At 37.6% G+C, this 21,792-nt stretch overlaps 1 protein-coding gene across 2 annotated transcripts in view; it reads left to right on the plus strand.

The window, feature by feature from the left end:
- Positions 1-21,792, plus strand: part of LOC124776371 (serpin B6-like) — a 280,271-nt gene that overhangs the window by 180,659 nt on the left and 77,820 nt on the right. For both annotated transcript variants that reach the window (XM_047251330.1, XM_047251331.1), the window contains exons 6-7: positions 4,049-4,234; positions 11,695-11,839. In XM_047251330.1, coding sequence (XP_047107286.1) covers positions 4,049-4,234; positions 11,695-11,839 — 331 coding nt within the window. The remainder of the gene's footprint in view (positions 1-4,048; positions 4,235-11,694; positions 11,840-21,792) is intronic.

The raw sequence follows: 21,792 nt of genomic DNA on the forward strand, positions 1-21,792 counted from the left end.
TTCTTGAAATACAACATTCACTACATAGTGGTCGCTTCACATCAACGTCCGCGACTTAGCCTGGCACTAAACTGCCGCAACCTGCCGGCTGTTGCCACTGTCCCATTCGACGATTGCACGCAAGCAGCACACGTGCAGCACTGTGTGCTCATGGGCCGCATGCACCGTTTGCCTGCCCCTGGTCTAAAGCATCAAAAACTGCATTGTCTTTGGCTGATGCTGTACTACTTCTACTTTGGAAACTAAACTGCGCTTTATTCAGGAGGTTGTATTTACTCAGATGATTCATTAGTCTATCATTCATAACCTTGGCAGCATGAAGAGAGGCCTGTAATGCCCTTCATGTTCTGCATTACCTTTCTTTAGCAGTGGCGGATTGCAAAGACATTCACTTAGGGTGCCCTACTACCATATTATTAAGAACATGCCATTAAAGATCCAATGGTGGTAACTCCCAGATAGTTAAGGTTTGTTTAGGCTCCAGGTCTGTTGCATTCCAGTTTATTTGCCAGTCTAACATGGGATGCACATTGTCCATACTGCACACAGATGCTCCGTCATTATGCTATACACCAACAAAATATTCATGGTCTGGAGTCACTTTGCAGATGCCAATCAAGTACACATAATAGTAACTGCAGCTTCCACATTGTGAAAGGTTGTCTATGACCCATTCCCTTAGACACTATATACACTCCTGGAAATTGAAATGAGAACACCGTGAATTCATTGTCCCAGGAAGGGGAAACTTTATTGACACATTCCTGGGGTCAGATACATCACATGATCACACTGACAGAACCACAGGCACATAGACACAGGCAACAGAGCATGCACAATGTCGGAACTAGTACAGTATATATCCACCTTTCGCAGCAATGCAGGCTGCTATTCTCCCATGGAGACGATCGTAGAGATGCTGGATGTAGTCCTGTGGAACGGCTTGCCATGCCATTTCCACCTGGCGCCTCAGTTGGACCAGCGTTCGTGCTGGACGTGCAGACCGCGTGAGACGACGCTTCATCCAGTCCCAAACATGCTCAATAGGGGACAGATCCGGAGATCTTGCTGGCCAGGGTAGTTGACTTACACCTTCTAGAGCACGTTGGGTGGCACGGGATACATGCGGACGTGCATTGTCCTGTTGGAACAGCAAGTTCCCTTGCCGGTCTAGGAATGGTAGAACGATGGGTTCGATGACGGTTTGGATGTACCGTGCACTATTCAGTGTCCCCTCGACAATCACCAGTGGTGTACGGCCAGTGTAGGAGATCGCTCCCCACACCATGATGCCGGGTGTTGGCCCTGTGTGCCTCGGTCGTATGCAATCCTGATTGTGGCACTCACCTGCACGGCGCCAAACACGCATACGACCATCATTGGCGCCAAGGCAGAAGCGACTCTCATCGCTGAAGACGACATGTCTCCTTCGTCCCTCCATTCACGCCTGTCGCGACACCACTGGAGGCGGGCTGCACGATGTTGGGGCGTGAGCAGAAGACGGCCTAACGGTGTGCGGGACCGTAGCCCAGCTTCATGGAGACGGTTGCGAATGGTCCTCGCCGATACCCCAGGAGCAACAGTGTCCCTAATTTGCTGGGAAGTGGCGGTGCGGTCCCCTACGGCACTGCGTAGGATCCTACGGTCTTGGCGTGCATCCGTGCGTCGCTGCGGTCCGGTCCCAGGTCGACGGGCACGTGCACCTTCCGCCGACCACTGGCGACAACATCGATGTACTGTGGAGACCTCACGCCCCACGTGTTGAGCAATTCGGCGGTACGTCCACCCGGCCTCCCACATGCCCACTATACGCCCTTGCTCAAAGTCCGTCAACTGCACATACGGTTCACGTCCACGCTGTCGCGGCATGCTACCAGTGTTAAAGACTGCGATGGAGCTCCGTATGCCACGGCAAACTGGCTGACACTGACGGCGGCGGTGCACAAATGCTGCGCAGCTAGCGCCATTCGATGGCCAACACCGCGGTTCCTGGTGTGTCCGCTGTGCCGTGCGTGTGATCATTGCTTGTACAGCCCTCTCGCAGTGTCCGGAGCAAGTATGGTGGGTCTGACACACCGGCGTCAATGTGTTCTTTTTTCCATTTCCAGGAGTGTATATAGTAACTGGTGTAGGGCTGCCAGATATCTACTGAGAGTATGCAGCAGACATGAAATATACAAAAGCAAGTCACAACTCAAACCATTTGCTCTGTGGGAAACAGACTTAAATCTAGAAATTGATTTCAAAGTATCATAAGTGAAATCATCACACACCAAAAACAAGTGAGCAAAAATGTACTGTGCACTTGGGTGACCACCATGGATGGATCCAGCTTCAACAAAGGCCACCAGGTGGCATGGTTAAGGGCTGTAAGACATGGTGATCTAGCAAGTAAATCATCAGCAAGTAAATCATCTTGGGAATCAGAAGAACCAGGAAAAAGTTAATAAAGTAAGAATTTCTTCTTGTTTCAACTGACCACTGTGATGTGTGTAATTGCAGTGAAATCCAAACAACAGCATATCTACCATTATCCCCACTCAGCCCAACATCTTCAACTAGAGAGCAAACTTAAATCCACACATTGTAGCCCATTATTGTCCACTGATATTGTCTAATTTTCTGTGTTTTACAACTTGTTTTAGTACATTGTATGTTATTTTTTACTTTATTTTTCTAACTGTATTGAGATAATGTATTTTCCTTTATGTGTTCCTGACATTGAATAAGTAACTAAATTGATGATTTGTCAAAATCTTGTACAGCATAAAATTCATTGTCTTCAACTTCTGTCGTAATAAAGCATTAAGCAACAGATAACAGTTACATGCTTTTTAAGCACACCTAGCAGTTCACAGCCCCATCAGTCTCTGGAAAAGGCATTGCAATTAAACATTAACAGGAAAGACTCACCATTCAGGTTATTGCTCCAATAATTCCACTGTTTCTTGATGAGGAATCAAAATGAAAAATCAATTAACGTAGAAGTTTACTATGAAGTTGCCACTATCCAATTTTATGGATTTAGGACATTGAACAACTGATCAGAATTCCTAATAAACTGATTCTATGACCCCTGAGAACATTTACATGTTGTTGTTGTGGTCTTCAGTCCTGAGACTGGTTTGATGCAGCTCTCCATGCTACTCTATCCTGTGCTAGCTTCTTCATCTCCCAGTACCTACTGCAATCTACATCCTTCTGAATCTGCTTAGTGTATTCATATCTTGGTCTCCCTCTACGATTTTTACCCTCCACGCTGCCCTCCAATGCTAAATTTGTGATCCCCTGATGCCTCAGAACATGTCCTACCAACCGATCCCTTCTTCTTGTCAAGTTGTGCCACAAACTCCTCTTCTCCCCAATTCTGTTCAATACCTCCTCATTAGTTACGTGATCTACCCATCTAATCGTCAGCATTCTTCTGTAGCACCACATTTCGAAAGCTTCTATTCTCTTCTTGTCCAGACTACTTATCGTCCATGTTTCACTTCCATACATGGCTACACTCCATACAAATACTTTCAGAAACGACTTCCTGACACTTAAATCTATATTCGATGTCCACAAATTTCTCTTCTTCAGAAATGCTTTCCTTGCCATTGTCAGTCTACATTTTATATCCTCTCTACTTCGGCCATCATCAGTTATTTTGCTCCCCAAATAGCAAAACTCCTTTACTTCTTTAAGTGTCTCATTTACATAATTACCATATATTGGAATTGAGAGAAGCTTTCCATTGTTTGTGACAGCGTCATCAGAGTAATGTGGGGTCTCATTAAATGGTGATAGATTTTGTTATTTAATAATAAACCATATTTATATTCTGTCATAAATTGTGACCCAATAGTCTGCAGAATCTCTTATGAATAATATAGTTTTTTCCTTCAATTATAGATGCACCCATCCACTACTAGAGACATAACAGTCAGGGAAACCATTAGATTTGATGAGATAAAAACAAAACAAATGATAAAATCAGCTGTTCCACATAATTACTTTGAAATTTTCTATTAAATTTACAACAAGAAACATTATTATTTTCTAGGGAGACCAGTTAAGCATGGTGATCATCTTGCCGAAGGAGAACAATGGTCTTAAGAAACTAGAAACAAAGCTTGTCGGTTTGAATCTACCTGATATTCTGAACAAAATGCGTAAAGTTGAAGTGAATCTCTACTTACCCAAATTCAAGATGGAACACAAAATAGATTTGAATGACAGTTTGAAGAAAGTGAGTAAATATACATTTTTTTTCCTTTAGTATATTTCTATTTTTCTATGCAGAGCTTGTTTACGTAAAGATTGCATCTTTGCATATAGTATTTTTCATTTATTTAAAAAACATTATTTGTGGAGAAAAGATAATTTTATATGTATGGTTATACGTGGTTAATATTGGTGAACTACAAAAAAATGTCACCTTTCTCAAGTGGGCACCTTCAGGTGTTATGCAACAGGGCTATCACCATCTGAATAGTTTTGGGTTGTCCAATGAGCAGCCTCTTTCATTCTTTTCTTTCTTGTTTTATTCATTTACTAGGTGATTACCCAAAGCTGTACGGTTACTTATTCATCCAGTCTTTTGTAAGATAGGAAAAGGAGTGAACTCCTTCTATAGTACAAAAAAATTACTTTATTTGAAGTGTTTACATCCTGCCAGAACGTCCTTACAACATTTTTACTTTGTTTACCTATTTTTAAAAGTATAATTCCAGTATCAGGTTATCAGATAAAATCTTTTACAGATTCATTGTAATCTTAATTTAACACAGAACTTGATTATCAACAATGAGTTTGGTTTCCTCTCCATGTGCAAGAATGAATAAGTTATTGCGTGAATCAACTCTTAAGCAAGCAATGTAAAGTTACCTAGGGGAGAAACATATTGATCTGATATCAACTCCACAGTACTTAATAAACTCCTCCTGTAATTCAGTGATCATAGTATAAAGCACATGCATCAGTGGGAACTGTTATTTTTTAGAGTTAAAAGGGAAATTCATTATGCTGAGTACTGTTCATAGTTCATAGTTCCAAGACTGTTACCCCCCCCCCCCCCCTTTTTTTATCAAGGGTGCTGCAAAGTTGCCTAGTTACATAAACCTTGAATATGGCAGAAATTTTTCCACTAAACTGTGACATAAATAAGATTGGGAGTGTCAGAAATTAGTCTTGCAAGCCTGAAAACTGTGGATCTGACACTAATATTGATTGTTTTTGATTATTTTTCATACAGCACTCTTTTGCAACCCACCCCTGTTGCCACAGGTGAAACGACATATAGTCTGTCACTAGAAGATCTAGCAATCTAAAAAAAATTGGAATTTGACACTAATTTCAGTCAACTTTGATTATTTTTGTGTATCACCTTGTGTATCAAGTTGTGGAAGATGATGGTCAGCTCAAGTGTTTTTCATCTTCCACTGACTCCCAGACATCTTTAACTCACTTAATCTACTCAAATGATCTAGCTTGCTTGCCAAAAGCCTCCCTTAGCATTCAGTAAAGTCAGCTGTATTTTTATAGAGCTTAAAACAAAACTGAATTCAGGTCTCTTTGCGCCTTCAAGTGAACCATTTTGAAATTCTCAGATCTGATAGAACACTGTGTGAAGAAATCAGCAACATTCATGCTGACCCACTCACAGTGACTCACTGTGGGAGACTGGCAGTTGAAAGACACGAGAAGACATGCCTAGCAGCAGTTGGTTGCACTGCTGATTGGGTGCAATATTCGAATGTTTGAAAAATTTGGGTACCAACTCTTTTACCATTCTTCTTTTCATCGAATTTCTCTTCCCAGTACATTGTATTTACTGTAAATAGTTCCCATTATGATGATTATTTTATTTTCACAGTCTCTTGTATGGTATCTATTACTTTCAGTACTAATTTAATATGATCAGATAATGCAGCTTACCTTTTAATTATTTAAAATGCACAAGAGTGTCATTACCTGTGTCACTGTAAATAATTTCTATCACCATAAATAATTTCTATTTTTATTTATTTATTTTTATTTATTTATTTATCCTTTGACAAAGTACATTGTATGGATCAAGGTATATTTTCATTTCCTGCATTGACAGGTACATAGTTTTTACTGTCTACTGTTTAACAAAAATATAAATTATTACAAAATTATTATAGGGCTATTTCATATTAAATTAGATTTTGTACAATTCTTCTTTTGATACAATAATGGTATTGCAACTGTTTTGAACTGTTGTGCACATACATTCATTACCACTGTAATAACAGTTTTCTATTAGAAAATTTTTGAGACATTTGTTGAAAATATTTTTATTGTTTATTTCTGTCAAGGATGAAGGGAGTTTTTCAAGGGCTCTTGGTCCAGCATATGATGGGTGGTTTTTTTTTTTTGTTTTTTTTTGACATTGTGTGTCAGCTTATGGAAGAGGTTCCGTTTTCTTGTGTCATGGTTCTGTTGTGTGTTGTTATCTCTAGTATTGGCAGAATATTTGAATTTTGTTCAACAGAGGAGTTCGTATAGGTATATACTGAGTGATGTTAGTATATTGAGAACTTTAAATGCTGGTTTACATGAATCTTTCCATTTAAGTTTGGCTATCATTCTTATGGCTCTTTTTTGTAATTTAAATACTTTATTAATGTTTGTTTTCGATGTACCTCCCCAAAAAATTATGCCGGAACTTAATGTCATATGAATTAATGCATAGTATATTGTTTACATAATGCCTGTATCTTATAGGTAGCTGAGTTTGTGCAGCACATATAGGTTTGTGCTGAGCTTCCCCCTTATATATTCTAAATGCTTATCCCAGTTTACATTTTCATTGATAATTATGTATATTTGGTGTCCTCTGCTATGCACTCATCTATGGATACATTGATATCTTCACTGTGAAAGTTTCAAAGTCTAAAGTTTACGCAAAAGTGTTTTAGGAAAATTGTTGTGCAGGTTTAATTCAGTAAATCTTTGGATGGCATTATTTACTTTTACATTGGCTTTTATTTCTAGCTTTTCTGTATCTTTATCCCTGAACAGATGAGTTGTGTCATCTGGATAGGTAACTATACTACCATACTTAATCATATTTGGAATGTGATTTGTGTGTAGAATGAAGAGTATTGGGTCAAGAATGGAGCCTTGTGGCACGGAGAAGTGTAAAATTCTTGCTTTAGATCTTATTTTTTCACCAGTAGTTTTTGTAATTTCAGTATATTGGCTCCTGTTTGCCAGGCATGAGAGAATCCAGTCTCCTGCATTTCCTCTTATTCCATGTACTCCTAATATTTCTACTAAAATTTTGTGGTCTACACAGTCGAATGCTTTTGTTAGATCCATAAATACTCCTACACATTTATTTTGAGAGTCCATGTTTGTTATTACATTTTTGATGAGATCTATTACTGCATCTATGGTGCATTTATCTTTCTGGAAGCCAAACTGATTCTTGTTGATTATTTCAAATGTCATCAGAAAAGCAACAAGTCTCTGTGCATAAGCTGCTTCAAATATTTTGGGTATGACTGATAAAAGAGCTATAGGCCTATAATTTTCCGGATTGTATTCATTCCCCTTTTTATGTATTGGTTTTATCAGTGCTGTCTTTAAGCACTTTTGAAAAGTTCCTGCCAGGAATGATGAATTGATTAGTTGTGTAAGAGGTTTCTTGAGTTCCTGCATATGGTGTTTAATTTCTATACTTGATATTCTGTCAGTTCCACATGACTGTGTTTGTTTTACGTTTTTTATTATCTTTAGTGTTTCTTCTACTGTCACTGGGAAAAGTGCCATTGTTTTTCCCTGGGGATTAATAAACGTTTTCCATGTGTTATTGTATTTTTTCTTATTTGTTTTTTCTTTTAGTTTTTTGCCTACTGTGGCAAAATAGTCATTGAAGAGATTTATGATTTTATTCTATTCAGTTACAGTTTTTTTGCTGATCGTGAACTGTATTTTGCTGTGTTCCTGTGAGGTGGAGGGCTTACATACTGTTTCTTCTTTCTGTTTCACAGTCAGTTACTAAATAACACCTGAAACTAACTCCAAGATAAAATCTGCAGGTGGCTTATTTTTTTCATCCAGATCTTTCTACATTAAGTTGATGATCTTCACTTGAAAAAGTTGTATTTTATGAAAATCACTACAACACAACACTTACTCAGCATAAGTAAATTCTGAAGATCAAACAAATACGTTTTTACTTTGGTATAACTTCAGAAATGCATAAATTCTTGAAACTTTGTGCAAATCTCCTAAAACCAAACATCACAAACATTCAATCAGTTTTTCTATAGCACTTGAAGTAAATAAGATTCACATTGTTCATTTTATTTCTTTTTTTTTCATCATTCCATAACAAAGCTAGTTAATGTTTATCATAGTCTACAGCATCACTGTTTCATTTAAGTATGATAATGTTCTGATATACAGAAAAGCTTAGCACTTCCAGCAACACTCTATGGTGATGGCTGTACATGAAATAAACATCCATTATGATCTTATTGTATCCAAGGAAGTAATAGTTAACATTCTAGCAAGCTTACCAACTAAACCCTGTGTTCACCCACAGTTAAGATTAAACATTGTGTGCTACATCAACATGTGTTTCACTATTTCAGATTTGTTCATGTGGGGCTCCTGGAATTTTCTTGTCTCAGTTAACAAGACAGCAGAGTTTATACCGTAATATTGGCTAAAGCAACTCATATAGTGGCTAAAGTAACTCAGATTGCTTGAAAGTGAACTCTTCATCAACCAGAATTTCACAAACCAGCACTCCATTAACCTAAGAACAAAATGTATTTCATCTGTTGGTGCGATGTGATCTGAAGCAACACTAAAATCAACGTCACTTGCCTCATTATATGGCCCATATCAGATCAGTCTCTAAATGCTGCCAATGCTAACAGTGTTACCTTTCTTTACAACCACACAAGTACAACACTACACTGCACAAACACTAATTAATGTCATCCACACATTACAGGTGTACACTTATCACTTCATACCAAGCCAGATTAAGGCAACATAAAGAACTTCCTCAGTTACCTTTCTGAAGGATTTCTGGTTGGTCCCTAATACTCTTAGCACTAGAATGGAACTGACTATGATGTGATACGTACAAGGGCTAGTCATAAAGTTTAGATTATCACTTCAGAAAAAATCAAGGAGCAACCATGAAACTTGCCCTAGCTAGCCCATAGATGGCTCCCAACTGTCCCACGAACTTCTAGAAGCTTCCCCTCAACCCCCTCCCTGTCTCTCATGTCTCTCCATCCCTCACCCCACCCCATCCCATACCCTCAGCCTACCCCAGTACACCCACCGTGGACCAGGTAAGAGCTGGCAGTCGACTGAGCATAATGTAGCGAGACAGGTGTGTGTGTGTGTGTGTGTGTGTGTGTGTGTGTGTGTGTGCGTGTGTGTGCGTGTGTGTGTGTGTGTGTGTGTGTGTGTGTGTGTGTGTCTGTCTTTATGTGCATGTTTTTCCTACACACTTGAAAAACGCAGTACCTTGTACCTTTTGTATGTATACCTATCGATGATGCAGTGCTTCTGTCTTTTGAGTCATCTCTTTTATTCCGAAATAATTCTGTATTTAGAATAAGCATTATAAACAGAATGTCTTTGTTTTATGTTTTGCTTTCAGTCACTTTTATATATGTAGCAGATTAAATGTGTTTTCCACAGGCGTGGCATGTGATTTCCATACTAGCGAAGGCTGCAACAGTTATTGATTGGAACTAACCTAGACCTCGGATTATGCTACAGATCAGTCTGTCACCACAACCTAGATCTCAGGATGGGAGGGAGGGGTAATATCACACTCTAGCCAAACATTTACATACTGTTTCTTCTTTCTGTTTCACAGTCAACTACTAAATAACATCTGAAACTAACTTCGAGATAAAATCCGTAGGTGGCTTATTTATCCTCCAGTATCGCATTTCCCAACAGTTTACCACAACAAATCACACTAAAAACCACATTTTGGAGAGATCGCTAATGCATTATATGTTAGCTTTGCTGCATGCTTAATGTTTTTGCTATATGCATTTCTAAACTCCAAGTGTTTAGTGTTTGGTGTGCTCAAACCACAGTGTTTATGAGTTCACTTGACAAAACAGTGACATTTTCATGTCATGGATTTTGTGCTGCATTTGGCGGACATGAGCAACCTGGACAACTGCCATGGTAATTTACACACTCTATTTGTTGTATTTATATTTAAATATTACAAAAATATGCATTTTAAGTGATAAAGCACACACAACCACTCAGCTGTGTTGTCATTACCCTGTTAAAAATACTTGTATACTCTTGTATGGATTTACACAGTTTTTGTTATGGATTCATGTTTACATTGGGTCTGGGTGCACCGAGTTCCTTTGCTTTCATCCTAACCGCATGCTCCAAAATTTTACCTGGTAAATTGCACACTGAATTCATATTGTGTTGTTTTTGAACTTGTGGTATGCTGCTGTTATTTGCAAGAACATCAAACTCACTAAACCTGTGCATGACACACCCACAAAAAGAAACTTGCTCATTACCTGCAGTCAGCAAGCAAGTAAACTAAAGTAATGGGACATATTTCCCGTATGGGGTATATTTCACATGCTTTTTCCTCTGATCATTCATGAAACTCTCACTAGGTGGGGATACTTATGTTATGTACTATAGTGCACTCAGGCAAGACATTTGCAAACTTATTCCAAAGGTGAATAGAAAAGCCAATGGAAGAGAGAGAGAGAGAGAGAGAGAGAGAGAGAGAGAGAGAGAGAGACAGTCTAAAACTATAACAGTAAATGTCCATTAATGATGCAACTAAGTATGGTAGAGATATACAGAGAGAGGGATTCTATAGTGAAGTTTCATTCACTTTTGATGTAACCAGTGGAATATGAAAATTGTGTGGAGGTTGGTAGGACACACTGAGGCTGAAACATCAGTGCCTTCGGGACACTCATAAGAGCAGTACTCAGGCCCCCAAACCTCTGTTACATAGAGCTAAGCACATTTTGAGTTGTACCCTTAAGGCTAGCTACTACATGTTCGAAAAACATTGCTTGATGTCACTTATCAGGGATTCTAAAAAACTGACTACCATTTATTAAATTTATGTAGGAGATATGCAAAATGTGTTTTGGTAATTTAAATTCTGTAATACATTACTGAGAAAATTTTTTAATATAAATTTTGGGGTGGCTCCACCTGAGAACTTTTAATTACAAGCTGTACTGGTTGTCCACAACTTCAAGCAAAATACTGTATTTGAATATTGACAGCGTGTTTCTACTTAAATTCTGTTATTTTAAAATAATCACTAAGTCCTTCCTAGGAATCTCACATTGGCAATAATATCAATAACTACTGCAATTTATGTAATTGCTGTTTATGTAATATTTCTTTTTGTGTAACAGCCATTGCCCAATATCTAAAAGACGTGTGAAGTTCTTGTAATTGGTTACTGCAATGAGAATATGTTCTTCCACGCCATAGTACCCAATATTTTTGCTTAGTCTTCAAACAAATTAATTAATTTGTAGTATGAAATATATTGTGGAAAGGGATATCAGAATTCCTAGCACAATAGTATTGATTTATTTTTTGTGCCCACCATTATATTAAAAAATAAATAAAAAAACTTATTGAAAGCTAGAACTTCCTAGCCTTAATGCTGTTGTTCTGAACTTACAGCTGGGTATGAAGACTATGTTTGATGGAAATAATGCAGATTTTACTGGTATCAATGACTCAAAACCAGGCCTTGTTGTTAGCAAGGTCTTACACAAAGCTTTCATAGAAGTGAATGAGGAAGGCACTGAAGCTGCAGCAGCAACTGGTATGTAAATTCCTGTATTTATTTTTATTCTCTAGTGAGCATTATGGTCAATGATTGTCAGAGATAGTATGAAGTATAAAGATTTTGTTGTCTTGCATGACACAATGCATGCATCAAGTAATGCTGATTTGTTAGTCTGTTCAAAATACATTATTATACATCTACATCTACATACATTCTCTGCAAGCCACCGTACGGTGCATGATGGATGGTACTCTGACATTTCCTTTCCAGTTCCATGTGCAAGTAGAGGGAAAGAAAGATGACTCTCGATATGCCTCTGTATGAGCCCTAATTTCTCCTATCTTATCTTCATGGCCTTTATGCAAAATGTATGTTGGTGGGAGTAAAATCATTCTGCAGTCAGCTTCGAATACCAATTCTCTAAATTTTCTCAAATGTGTTCTTAGAAAAGAACATTTGTCTTCCCTCCAGGGATTCCCATTTGAGTTCCTGAAGCATCTCTGTAACATTTGTGTGTTGTTTGAACCTGTTGGTAACAAGTCTAGCAGCCCGCCTCTGAAGTTCTTCAATATTTTCCTTTAATCTGATATGCTATGGATCCCAAACATTCCAGCAGTACTCAAGAATAGGTCACACTAGTGTCCTATATACAGTCTGGTTTACGCATGAACCACACTATCCCAAAATTCTGCCTATAAATCGGAGCCAACCATTCGCCTTCCCTACCACAGTTCTCATGTGCTTGTTCCATTTCATATCACTTTCCGATGTTATGCCAAGATGCTTCAATGACATGACTGTTTTGAGCAGGACACTATTAATGCTGCATCCAAACTTTATGGATTTGTTTTTCTTGATCATCCGCAGTAACTTACATTTTCCTATATGTTACACAATTCACATCATTTAGACTTTACACTATACTATACTGAACCTTCAATTAATGAAATAATGGCTATAATATTCTTAATTTTTAACTCAGACAGTATGATCATGATAATGTTATACAGAATAAGTTGCTAAGTATTGTTCAGATTTCACTTCTTTTTAGAACTAGTATGTAAGTCTGTAAGTTGTTATGGCTGGTTGTCTATGCAGTGACGCTCCTGCAATATTCATTCTGTAGAATATTTCTTGTTTCTGTATATAGCATGTTCCATGCAATTTATTTCCTGACCTCAAATTCTATTCTCAATCTTTCTCTCTTCCCACTCCAACTCCCCATCACCTTATCTCCTCTCTCTCTTATACTCCACCCTCAGCTTCATACATCTTTTCCTCTCCATTTACAACTGCTTCTATATCTGTACTCTGCAAACCAGTGAAACATGCATGGCAGCATGCACACCCAGTTGACAACGAATAAAGGTTTCTTTCTGTTCCAAATATGCATGAATTGCAGGAATAACAACAACTTAACTACTTCTGTGAGCACTGTAGTTAGTACAACCTTATCTTCACTGCCCTACAGGAGTGACATGAAGGAGCTTGTAGTATATTCCTATATTACTTAGTTCCTGAAACATGTAAGCAAGCTTTCATATAATAGTTGTGTAATGTTCCTGCTCACATATATGATCTAAGATAAACTTTCAGTTCACACATTGTATTGTACTCCAGAATGTTAATAAGTTTATTACAAGTAATAATAAAATATTTTTTTGAGTAGTTAACAATATATTAATGGTATTAATTCTACTTAACTCGATGAATTGAGGGTGTCCAACATTGTTGATCAAGCTAGTAAATCATTCTTTTTCACTGCAGTTAGTAATGAGATGGCTCTTTTGGAACATGTTACATTCTTGTGACATTAGAAATAACCTTTACATAATTAAAACTCTTTTCTGACATTCTTGATTTGTTTATGGTTTTCGCACTTCTCACTTACATAACTTTTCATTAGTAATCAGTATTGCAATTCACTGACAAAAACTGCATCTAACTCACAATTCTAGTAACTCCCTCCATGACAGCAAACTCTTTGGTCTAATATTGGTTATTGACCAAAGTCATTAAAAGGAGCTGAATTGAAATTGACTATAGCTGGCAGGCACAATCATGTTACTAAGGGAGCAAAGTGAGGCAGTGGCTGGTGCAACAGTCAATGCAGCAACACAAATAACTACTTATAACTGCAATAAGTTTTCATAAAATGATTTAAATAGTTGATTTACATGTTCAGATGTTAGTAGTGGATGAAGAGTGCCACTCACAGGATTTTCACCTTTTGCATTTTCAACATCATATTCCAGAACTGCATGTTAGTTAGTTTCATGTTCCATGGATCATTTGCATGGTAAATTGTAATGATGTGGAATGAGTAATATTACATTCATGTTGCAAATTAATTTGTAAATATGGCTACATGCTGAACATTAATAAGACTTTTTAAAGTATAGAAGTGACTTCGTAATTCCTACCCACCACCTTTTACCCATCATAATAACAGAAATTATTCAGCAGAACAGGAGGAGTTGTCAAGGAGAAACTTTTTCAGTTTGTTATCAAATTTGCTCTTCTGTAGACATTTTATATCACTGGGTAAGTTTTCAAAAATTTTATTTACAGCATTGTGCACCCATTTTGTGCTAGAGACAACCTTAATGTGGAGTAATGAATGCCATTTTTCCTTCTGGTATTGTAATTATGTATATCATTGTTCGTTTTCAACTGCAGTGGATTATTTACAGCAAACTTTATGTGGGAATAAATACATTGTGAGACATTAGTCAGAATTCTCAACTCCTTAAACAGATGTCTACAAGATGATCATGGATGAGCACCACATAATATTTTAACAGTACTGCAGAGTAGTCCTGCAGAAAAAACATAAATGAGAGACTAACACCAAAATAACATTTTAATTGGAAAGAAAATGCATCATTTACAACAACAAAACACAGTGCACACACAAATGTCTGCTGACAGCATAATGTCTCAAAGGGCTTAGGACAAAGACTATGCAATACTTTGTAACAACAAACTGCTTTCGATGGGCATGACATCACAACTATTTGGCCTGGTGCATATTAGTACACAGCCAATGGAGGGTACGGCAGGGCAGAGCAATGCAGGTTTTTGTGGCTCATGGGTGTAAATACAACAGTGCAAGTTGGGGAGCAGGGCAGGGTTGGGCAGGACAGGATAGCAAAGTGCCTGCATCATCCTGCTGCTTCTGGACTACAGTTTCTTGCATGAGTGCCATGCAGCTGACGGGTGGCATACAGGCCACGTGCTCCCATGGAGTGTGTACAACAATGGAAACTGCCTCCCAGTATGTGCACACACTGTGTCGTGAAGTATTTCCTTCACTGTGCTGCCGTGCCCTGCCATTTGTCAGCTGTATTCCAATACACACCCACCCTTTACATTTCTAACAGGTCATGGGAAAATATTGCAAATTGTGGTTTGAGAAGCATTACTTTCAAAGTAAATTTCTTGTTATGCTAGATAAATTGTGTTGTGTGTAATAATGTGTGATGAATGTTTTAAGTCATGGAGCTTTTGACTTTCATTCAAAACTTAACACTTCGAAGACCAACCACTTGGAAAAATTTCAGCACAGATCAGCCATTTATGCCTTTACTTAAAATTTTACTGGAAAATTTGTGTTTGGTATGTATTAATGAATAACACATGCTAAAAAAGACCAATCTTCAAGGTTAGTTTTTCATATTTATTTAAGTTCTTTCATAGTTTACAAATTATGCAGTAATGATTGCAGAAATTGTAATTATCATTCAAGAAAAAGTGTTAGGTGAGTTATTGAGCAATTTCACTTGTAATTGGCTGTTTTATGGAAAATTCGAAGTGTTCTGGCATGCAGGGAAATATGTTGCAATCAAGGCAATATCAGTTTGCCTCTTTTCTGCTTAGTTTTCCAGTGAATTGTCTCATCTTCTCCAAAGAAAGTGCCAAACAACTCTAATGTTCACTACTGCATCTTTTGAAGTGATTCTGTTAATAACAACAGCAACTGTATATGAATTTCAATAATTAATTTTTCTTATTTGTGTGTTCATGAACAGTGATGCTGCTATTGTATGATTACATCGCATTTCTTATGCTCTGAATATCAGCTGTAACTGGCTGGTGAGATCACTCGACATGAGCTGTGACTGGCTGACAAAAACACATCATTCAGCACAATCTTGACTTCAGTGCTTTTGAAGCTGCCGAGCTGTATTTGGTGGAATTTGTTTTTATACTTTCATGATATGAAAATATGTAGTATACATGTTTCCACACATCAAATATCTCTCCACAACAAATTGCTTTTTTTGCTAGGTTTCGTTTTCTAAGGTTTTGGAAAGTTCTATATCGGTGTATAAAACATTCATCATTCGAAGGATTGGTAAGTTTCACAGCTCAGAGGGAAAGTATAGTCACTTAACATGAAAAAATGTACTTTCACCCAGAGCATAGTGTATTTTCACCCAGGAGAAAGTGTATTTCCACCACCTGAGAAAAAGTGTATTTTCACCTGGAAAAAGCTTCTTTCTTCACTTGTCCATGTATACACCGAATTACTGAACAAAAATATTCAAAATATGTCAGATTACTGTTTTGTCTCTCTTCAAGACTTGCAGTATTGGTAAGTGCAAATGTGACTAAACTAAACTGTTCTAGGAGTTCCAAAATGTTCTTTTTCCTTCTCAGTGGTATAGACATCTAAGAATTTTGAAGTTTTCACCCTATTTATGATCTTCTCGCCATGTGTTACATTTATCTTTGATGTAATATCCCTAGATGTGCAGAACTAAGTATGTTGTCTGTTTTTTAAATTGAGGGTGACACCATTTGCAGAAAACCAATCAGTGATACTTTTAAGAACCTTGTTTCCCATTTCTTCTGTTGTTGTATGTATGCTTGAGTTGATTACAGTGCTAGTGCCTTTCGTAGAGAGGACTAATTCTACTTGTTGCATATTAGATGGAAGAACATTTACACATATGAAGAAAAATAGCAGACCTAAGATTGAACTTTGGGGAACCCCTTGCATGATTTCTCCCCAGTCGGAATAATGTTCCTGGAATACATTGGTTAAATTACTGGTTACAACTTTCTCCATTTTTTGGTTAGACACAGTTTATCCATTGGTTGGCAAAACTTCAGTTTATCTAGGAGAGTATTGTGAATCACACAGTCAAATGTCTTAAATAGGTCACAGAAAATGCCATTTTGTTATTTAATGCTTGTAAAATTTAGTGAGTGTACATGTAAATGGTATTCTCAATAGAGAAACTCCTCTGAAATCCAGTCTGTGATTTGCTAAGTATGTTATTATTACTCAGTGAGATACTATTCTAGAATACATCACCTTCTCAAAAATTTTGGAAAAAGATGTTAACAGTGAAACAGATCAGTAGTTATTGACATTTCTCCTATAACTTGTAGTAACAGCATAGTTCAGTCTCTCTTGAAAATTGCTTTGAATTAGTGATGAGAAGTCTATTTCTGATGTACAGCTTTATAACTTCTGGGAAAATTCAGCAGATTTTTCTTAGACTGCAGTGTAGACTGTTTTCATGTTTTTTTTTCTTCAAAATACTCTTCGAACTATCAAATTCACTAAAAATAAGGTCAAACTGAGTTACTTTATATAACCAGTTGTCTGTCAGAAATGTTAGCCCACCACTAGATAGGACTTCAGCCCAACCAAAATATTCCTCCTATGTAACAGGAGGACTTAAAATATCACTAAATGGTGTTCCCAGTGTATCATCACAGTTCATTGCACGATATGTGATTTAGCCAGCTAGGTAGTGGAATCCTTCTGCAATGCAGTCAAATCCCTCTTTCACAGCAGATTCTTCTGGTGCATGCATAAACTGTAAGTTGATGTCCTGCAGCTCTCTTTCACCATATATACTCTCTTTCACGATCTATAATTTCCAGTGCTTCACTCATGTTGGGCAAACTACCACTGAATAGCAGCATAGTGAACGCATTATTGTAGCAGAGGTAGACACAAAGCCCATGCCTACCACAATAGTGCAAGTTTGTATGTCAACTAGCTCTGCAGATGATGAAGAGATTGAAGAAATGTATGATGAGATAAATGAAATTATTCAGATAGTTAAGGGAGACAAAACTTTAATAATTATGGGGGGACTGGAATTCGATAGTAGGAAATGGAAGAGAAGGCAAAGTAGTAGGTGAATATGGACTGGGGCTAAGGCATGAAAGAGGAAGCCACCTGGTAGAATTTTGTGCAAAGCATAACTTAATCATCACTAACACTTGGTTTAAGAATCATGAAAGTAGCTTGTATATATGGAAGAGACCAGGGGACACTAGAAGGTTTCAAATTGATTATAGACAGAGATTTAGGAACCAGGTTTCAAATTGTAAGACATTTCCATGGGCAGATGTGGACCCTGACCACAATTTATTGGTTATGAACTATAGATTAAAACTGAAGAAACTGCAAAAAGGTGGGAAATTAAGTAGATGAGACCTGGATAAACTGAAAGAACCAGAGGTTGTAGAGAGATTCAGAGGGAGCATTAGGGAACAATTGACAAGAACAATGGAAAGGAATACAGTAGAAGAAGAATGGGTAACTTTGAGAGACGAAATAGTGAAGGCAGCTGAGGATCAAGTTGGTAAAAAGACGAGGGTTAGTAGAAATCCTTGGGTAACACAAGAGATATTGAATTTAAATGATGAAAGGAGAAAGTATAAAAATTCAGTAAATGAAACAGGTGAAAAGGAATACAAACATCTCACAAATGAGATCAACAGGAAGTGCAAAATGGCTAAGTGGGAATGGCTAGAGGACAAATGTAAGGACGTAGAAGCATATATCACAAGGGGTAAGATAGATGCCGCCTACAGGAAAATTAAAAGAGACCTTTGGAGAAAAGAGAACCACCTGTATGAATATCAAGACCTCAGATGGAAAACCAGTCCTAAGCAAAGAAAGGAAAGCAGAACAGTGGAAGCAGTATGTAGAGGGTCTATACATGGGTGATGTACTTGAGAGCAATGTTAGGGGAATGGAAGAAGACATAGATGAAGATGAGATGGGAAGTCAAGAATTTGATAGAGCACTGAAAGACCTAAGTTGAAGCAAGGCCCCGGCAGGAGTAGACAACATTCCATTAGAACTACTGATAGCCTTGGGCAAGCCAGCCATGACAAAACTCTTGTATCTGGTGAGCAAGATGTATGATACATGCGAAATACCGTCATAATAAAAATCCAATTCCAGAGAAAGTAGGTGCTGACAGGTGTGAAAATTACTGAACTATCAGTTTAGTAACTCACGGTTGCAAAATACTAACATGAATTCTTTACAGATGAATGGAAAAACTGATAGAAGCCGAGCTCAGGGAAGATCAGTTTGGATTCTGTAGAAATGTAGGAAAATGCGAGGCAATACTGACCCTACGACTTATCTTAGAAAATAGATTAAGGAAAGGCAAACCTACATTTATAGCATTTGTAGATTTAGTGAAAGATTTTGACAATGTTGACTGGAAAGCTCTTTTTCAAATTCTGAAGGTGGCAGGGATAAAATACAGGGAGTGAAAGGCTATTTAAAATTTGTACAGAAACCAGATGGCAGTTATAAGAGTCGAGGGGCACGAAAGAGAAGCAGTGGTTGAGAAGGGAGTGAGACAGGGTTGTAGCCTGTCCATGATGTTATTCAATCTGTATATTGAGCAAGCAGTAAAAGAAACAAAAGAAAAATTTGGAGTAGGAATTAAAATGCATAGAGAAGAGGTTTGCCAATGACATTGTAATGCTGTCAGAGACAGCAAGGGACTTGGAAGAACAGTTGAATGGAGTGGACAGTGTCTTGAAAGGAGGATATAAGATGAACATAAACAAAAGCAAAACAATTATTATGGTATGTAGTCGAATTAAATCAGGTGATGCTGAGGGAATTAGATTAGGCAATGAGACACTTAAAATAGTAGCATGGTTTTGCTATTAGCGCAGCAACATAGCTGATGATGGTCTAAGTAGACAGGATATAAAACGTAGACTGACAATGGCAAGGAAAACATTTCTGAAGAAGAGAAATTTGTTAACATCGAGTATAGATTTAAGTGTCAGGAAATATTTTCTAAAGTATTTGTATAGAGTGCAGCCATGTATGGAAGTGAAACATGGACGATAAACAGTTTACACAAGAGGAGAATAGAAGCTTTTGAAATGTGGTGCTACAGAAGAATGCCCAAGATTAGATGGGTAGATCATGTAATTAATGAGGAGGTACTGAACAGAATCGGGGAAAAGAGGAATTTGTGGCACAACTTGACTAGAAGAGGGGATTAGTTGGTAGGACACATTCTGAGGCATCAAGAGATCCCCAATTTAGTATTGGAAGTAAGCCTGAAGGGTAAAAATTGTAGATGGAGGCCAAGAATTCAATATACTAAGCAGATTCAGAAGGATGTAGGTTGCAGTAGTTACTCAGAGATGAAGAGGCTTGCACGAGGGTAGAGAATCAGGGAGAGCTGCACCAAGAGCAACAGATGACAGGACTTTCATTAGCTGCAAAACATTTGTAAACACACCAGGAAAGCATCTGAAAGAATGTAATGTCCATCTTTTTGGTGTGGACAGTTCTGGAATTGGGAAACCAATTTGATTTCTTAAAAAAAAACAAATAACACTTCCTTGATGCAGAACAAGGTATAACCACTTGGGAAAAGTCTTCTCTTTACCATATTGTTCATTCATTTCCACTCAACAAGCAGTTCATCTTCGTTCTTGCAAACAGCTTGCCTAATATTTTAGTTACTTTCTCCTGCACTTGCTTCTTTTGACATTTTTGCTGATGCTGCTCACTTTACGTTGTAGGCAGTTCTCACTATAGCTCAGGTTTGTGCATGCATGCATGCATGCACCCCCCCCCCCCCCCCCACACACACACACATGGCCATTAGTCTGTGGATTCTTCTGTGCCTGTTCACTGATTGGTTTATTGTCAAACTCACACTGATCTGTAGCTATTATCTAGTCCATATTTCATTTTTGGTGGGAGTCACATTAGCCAGATGCTTAAGGGCACTTCTCATTGTATTCTTTGCCTGCAACTTGTCTGCTATATTTGGAACAACTGCATCAGCTGCACTCATATTACCACTTAAACTGGGAGCACTTCTTGGTATTTTACATGTGTCACTGCTTCTGGCTTAAGCATTTTTGTCAATGGCAGATTAAAAATTTTTGCTCACAAGTCACGGGTGTAATCATCATGTATAAAATATAATGTACACATGATTGTTGTCATTATACTAAATGGCTCTTTTTGGTGCCACTTCGTAATTTAGACTTTCTGCAGTCAGATGTCTTTAGGGGACAGCATGGTATATTGTATCTGTGCCTTTTCTCTTTTTAAAATTTTAAAGTTACACCCAGGCTTTTTAAGACAAAACTTTAATCAAACAGCACAACAACATTGCAAAGATTAACTGAACAACATAACAACACAACTCTGTTATGCACCCCAGTACATGTGAAGCACTATGCTCCAATGACATCATGCACAAAACAACAAAATGTTAAGTGATTTGTGCATGTCATTTGGGCTCACCCTTATTATTGGCAGTGCATGCTTTTTACAGTATTGTTGTAATTATGATTTCTTGTAATTTACAGTGAAGAAAAATTGTTATAAATAAACATGATCAACAGAAAATGAAAAATATATTTTAAATAAATTCTTTTGTGAAACACGAAGCTGTCCTAAGTTAAATTTTGTAAAATGCATATTTTTAAGAGTTACTATTGATTATGAAAAATTGGCTAATAAGACATGGGCATTTTAGCTTCCTACAGTAGTGTGGATTCTAATGCTAAGCCTTTATTATTTTATACATGCAGGAGACCAATAAATTAAAAATTATTTACATTATGAACAATCAGTTTCATTTTTACATTCACAAATGTGTAAAACTTAGGTACAAAAGTAATTTTCCCATGATGGGTCACTGTCAAATAATGTAGCTCTATGAAACTTGGTTATT

Source organism: Schistocerca piceifrons, chromosome 2 (assembly GCF_021461385.2).
Source record: "Schistocerca piceifrons isolate TAMUIC-IGC-003096 chromosome 2, iqSchPice1.1, whole genome shotgun sequence".
NCBI classification, from domain to species: Eukaryota; Metazoa; Arthropoda; class Insecta; order Orthoptera; family Acrididae; genus Schistocerca; species Schistocerca piceifrons.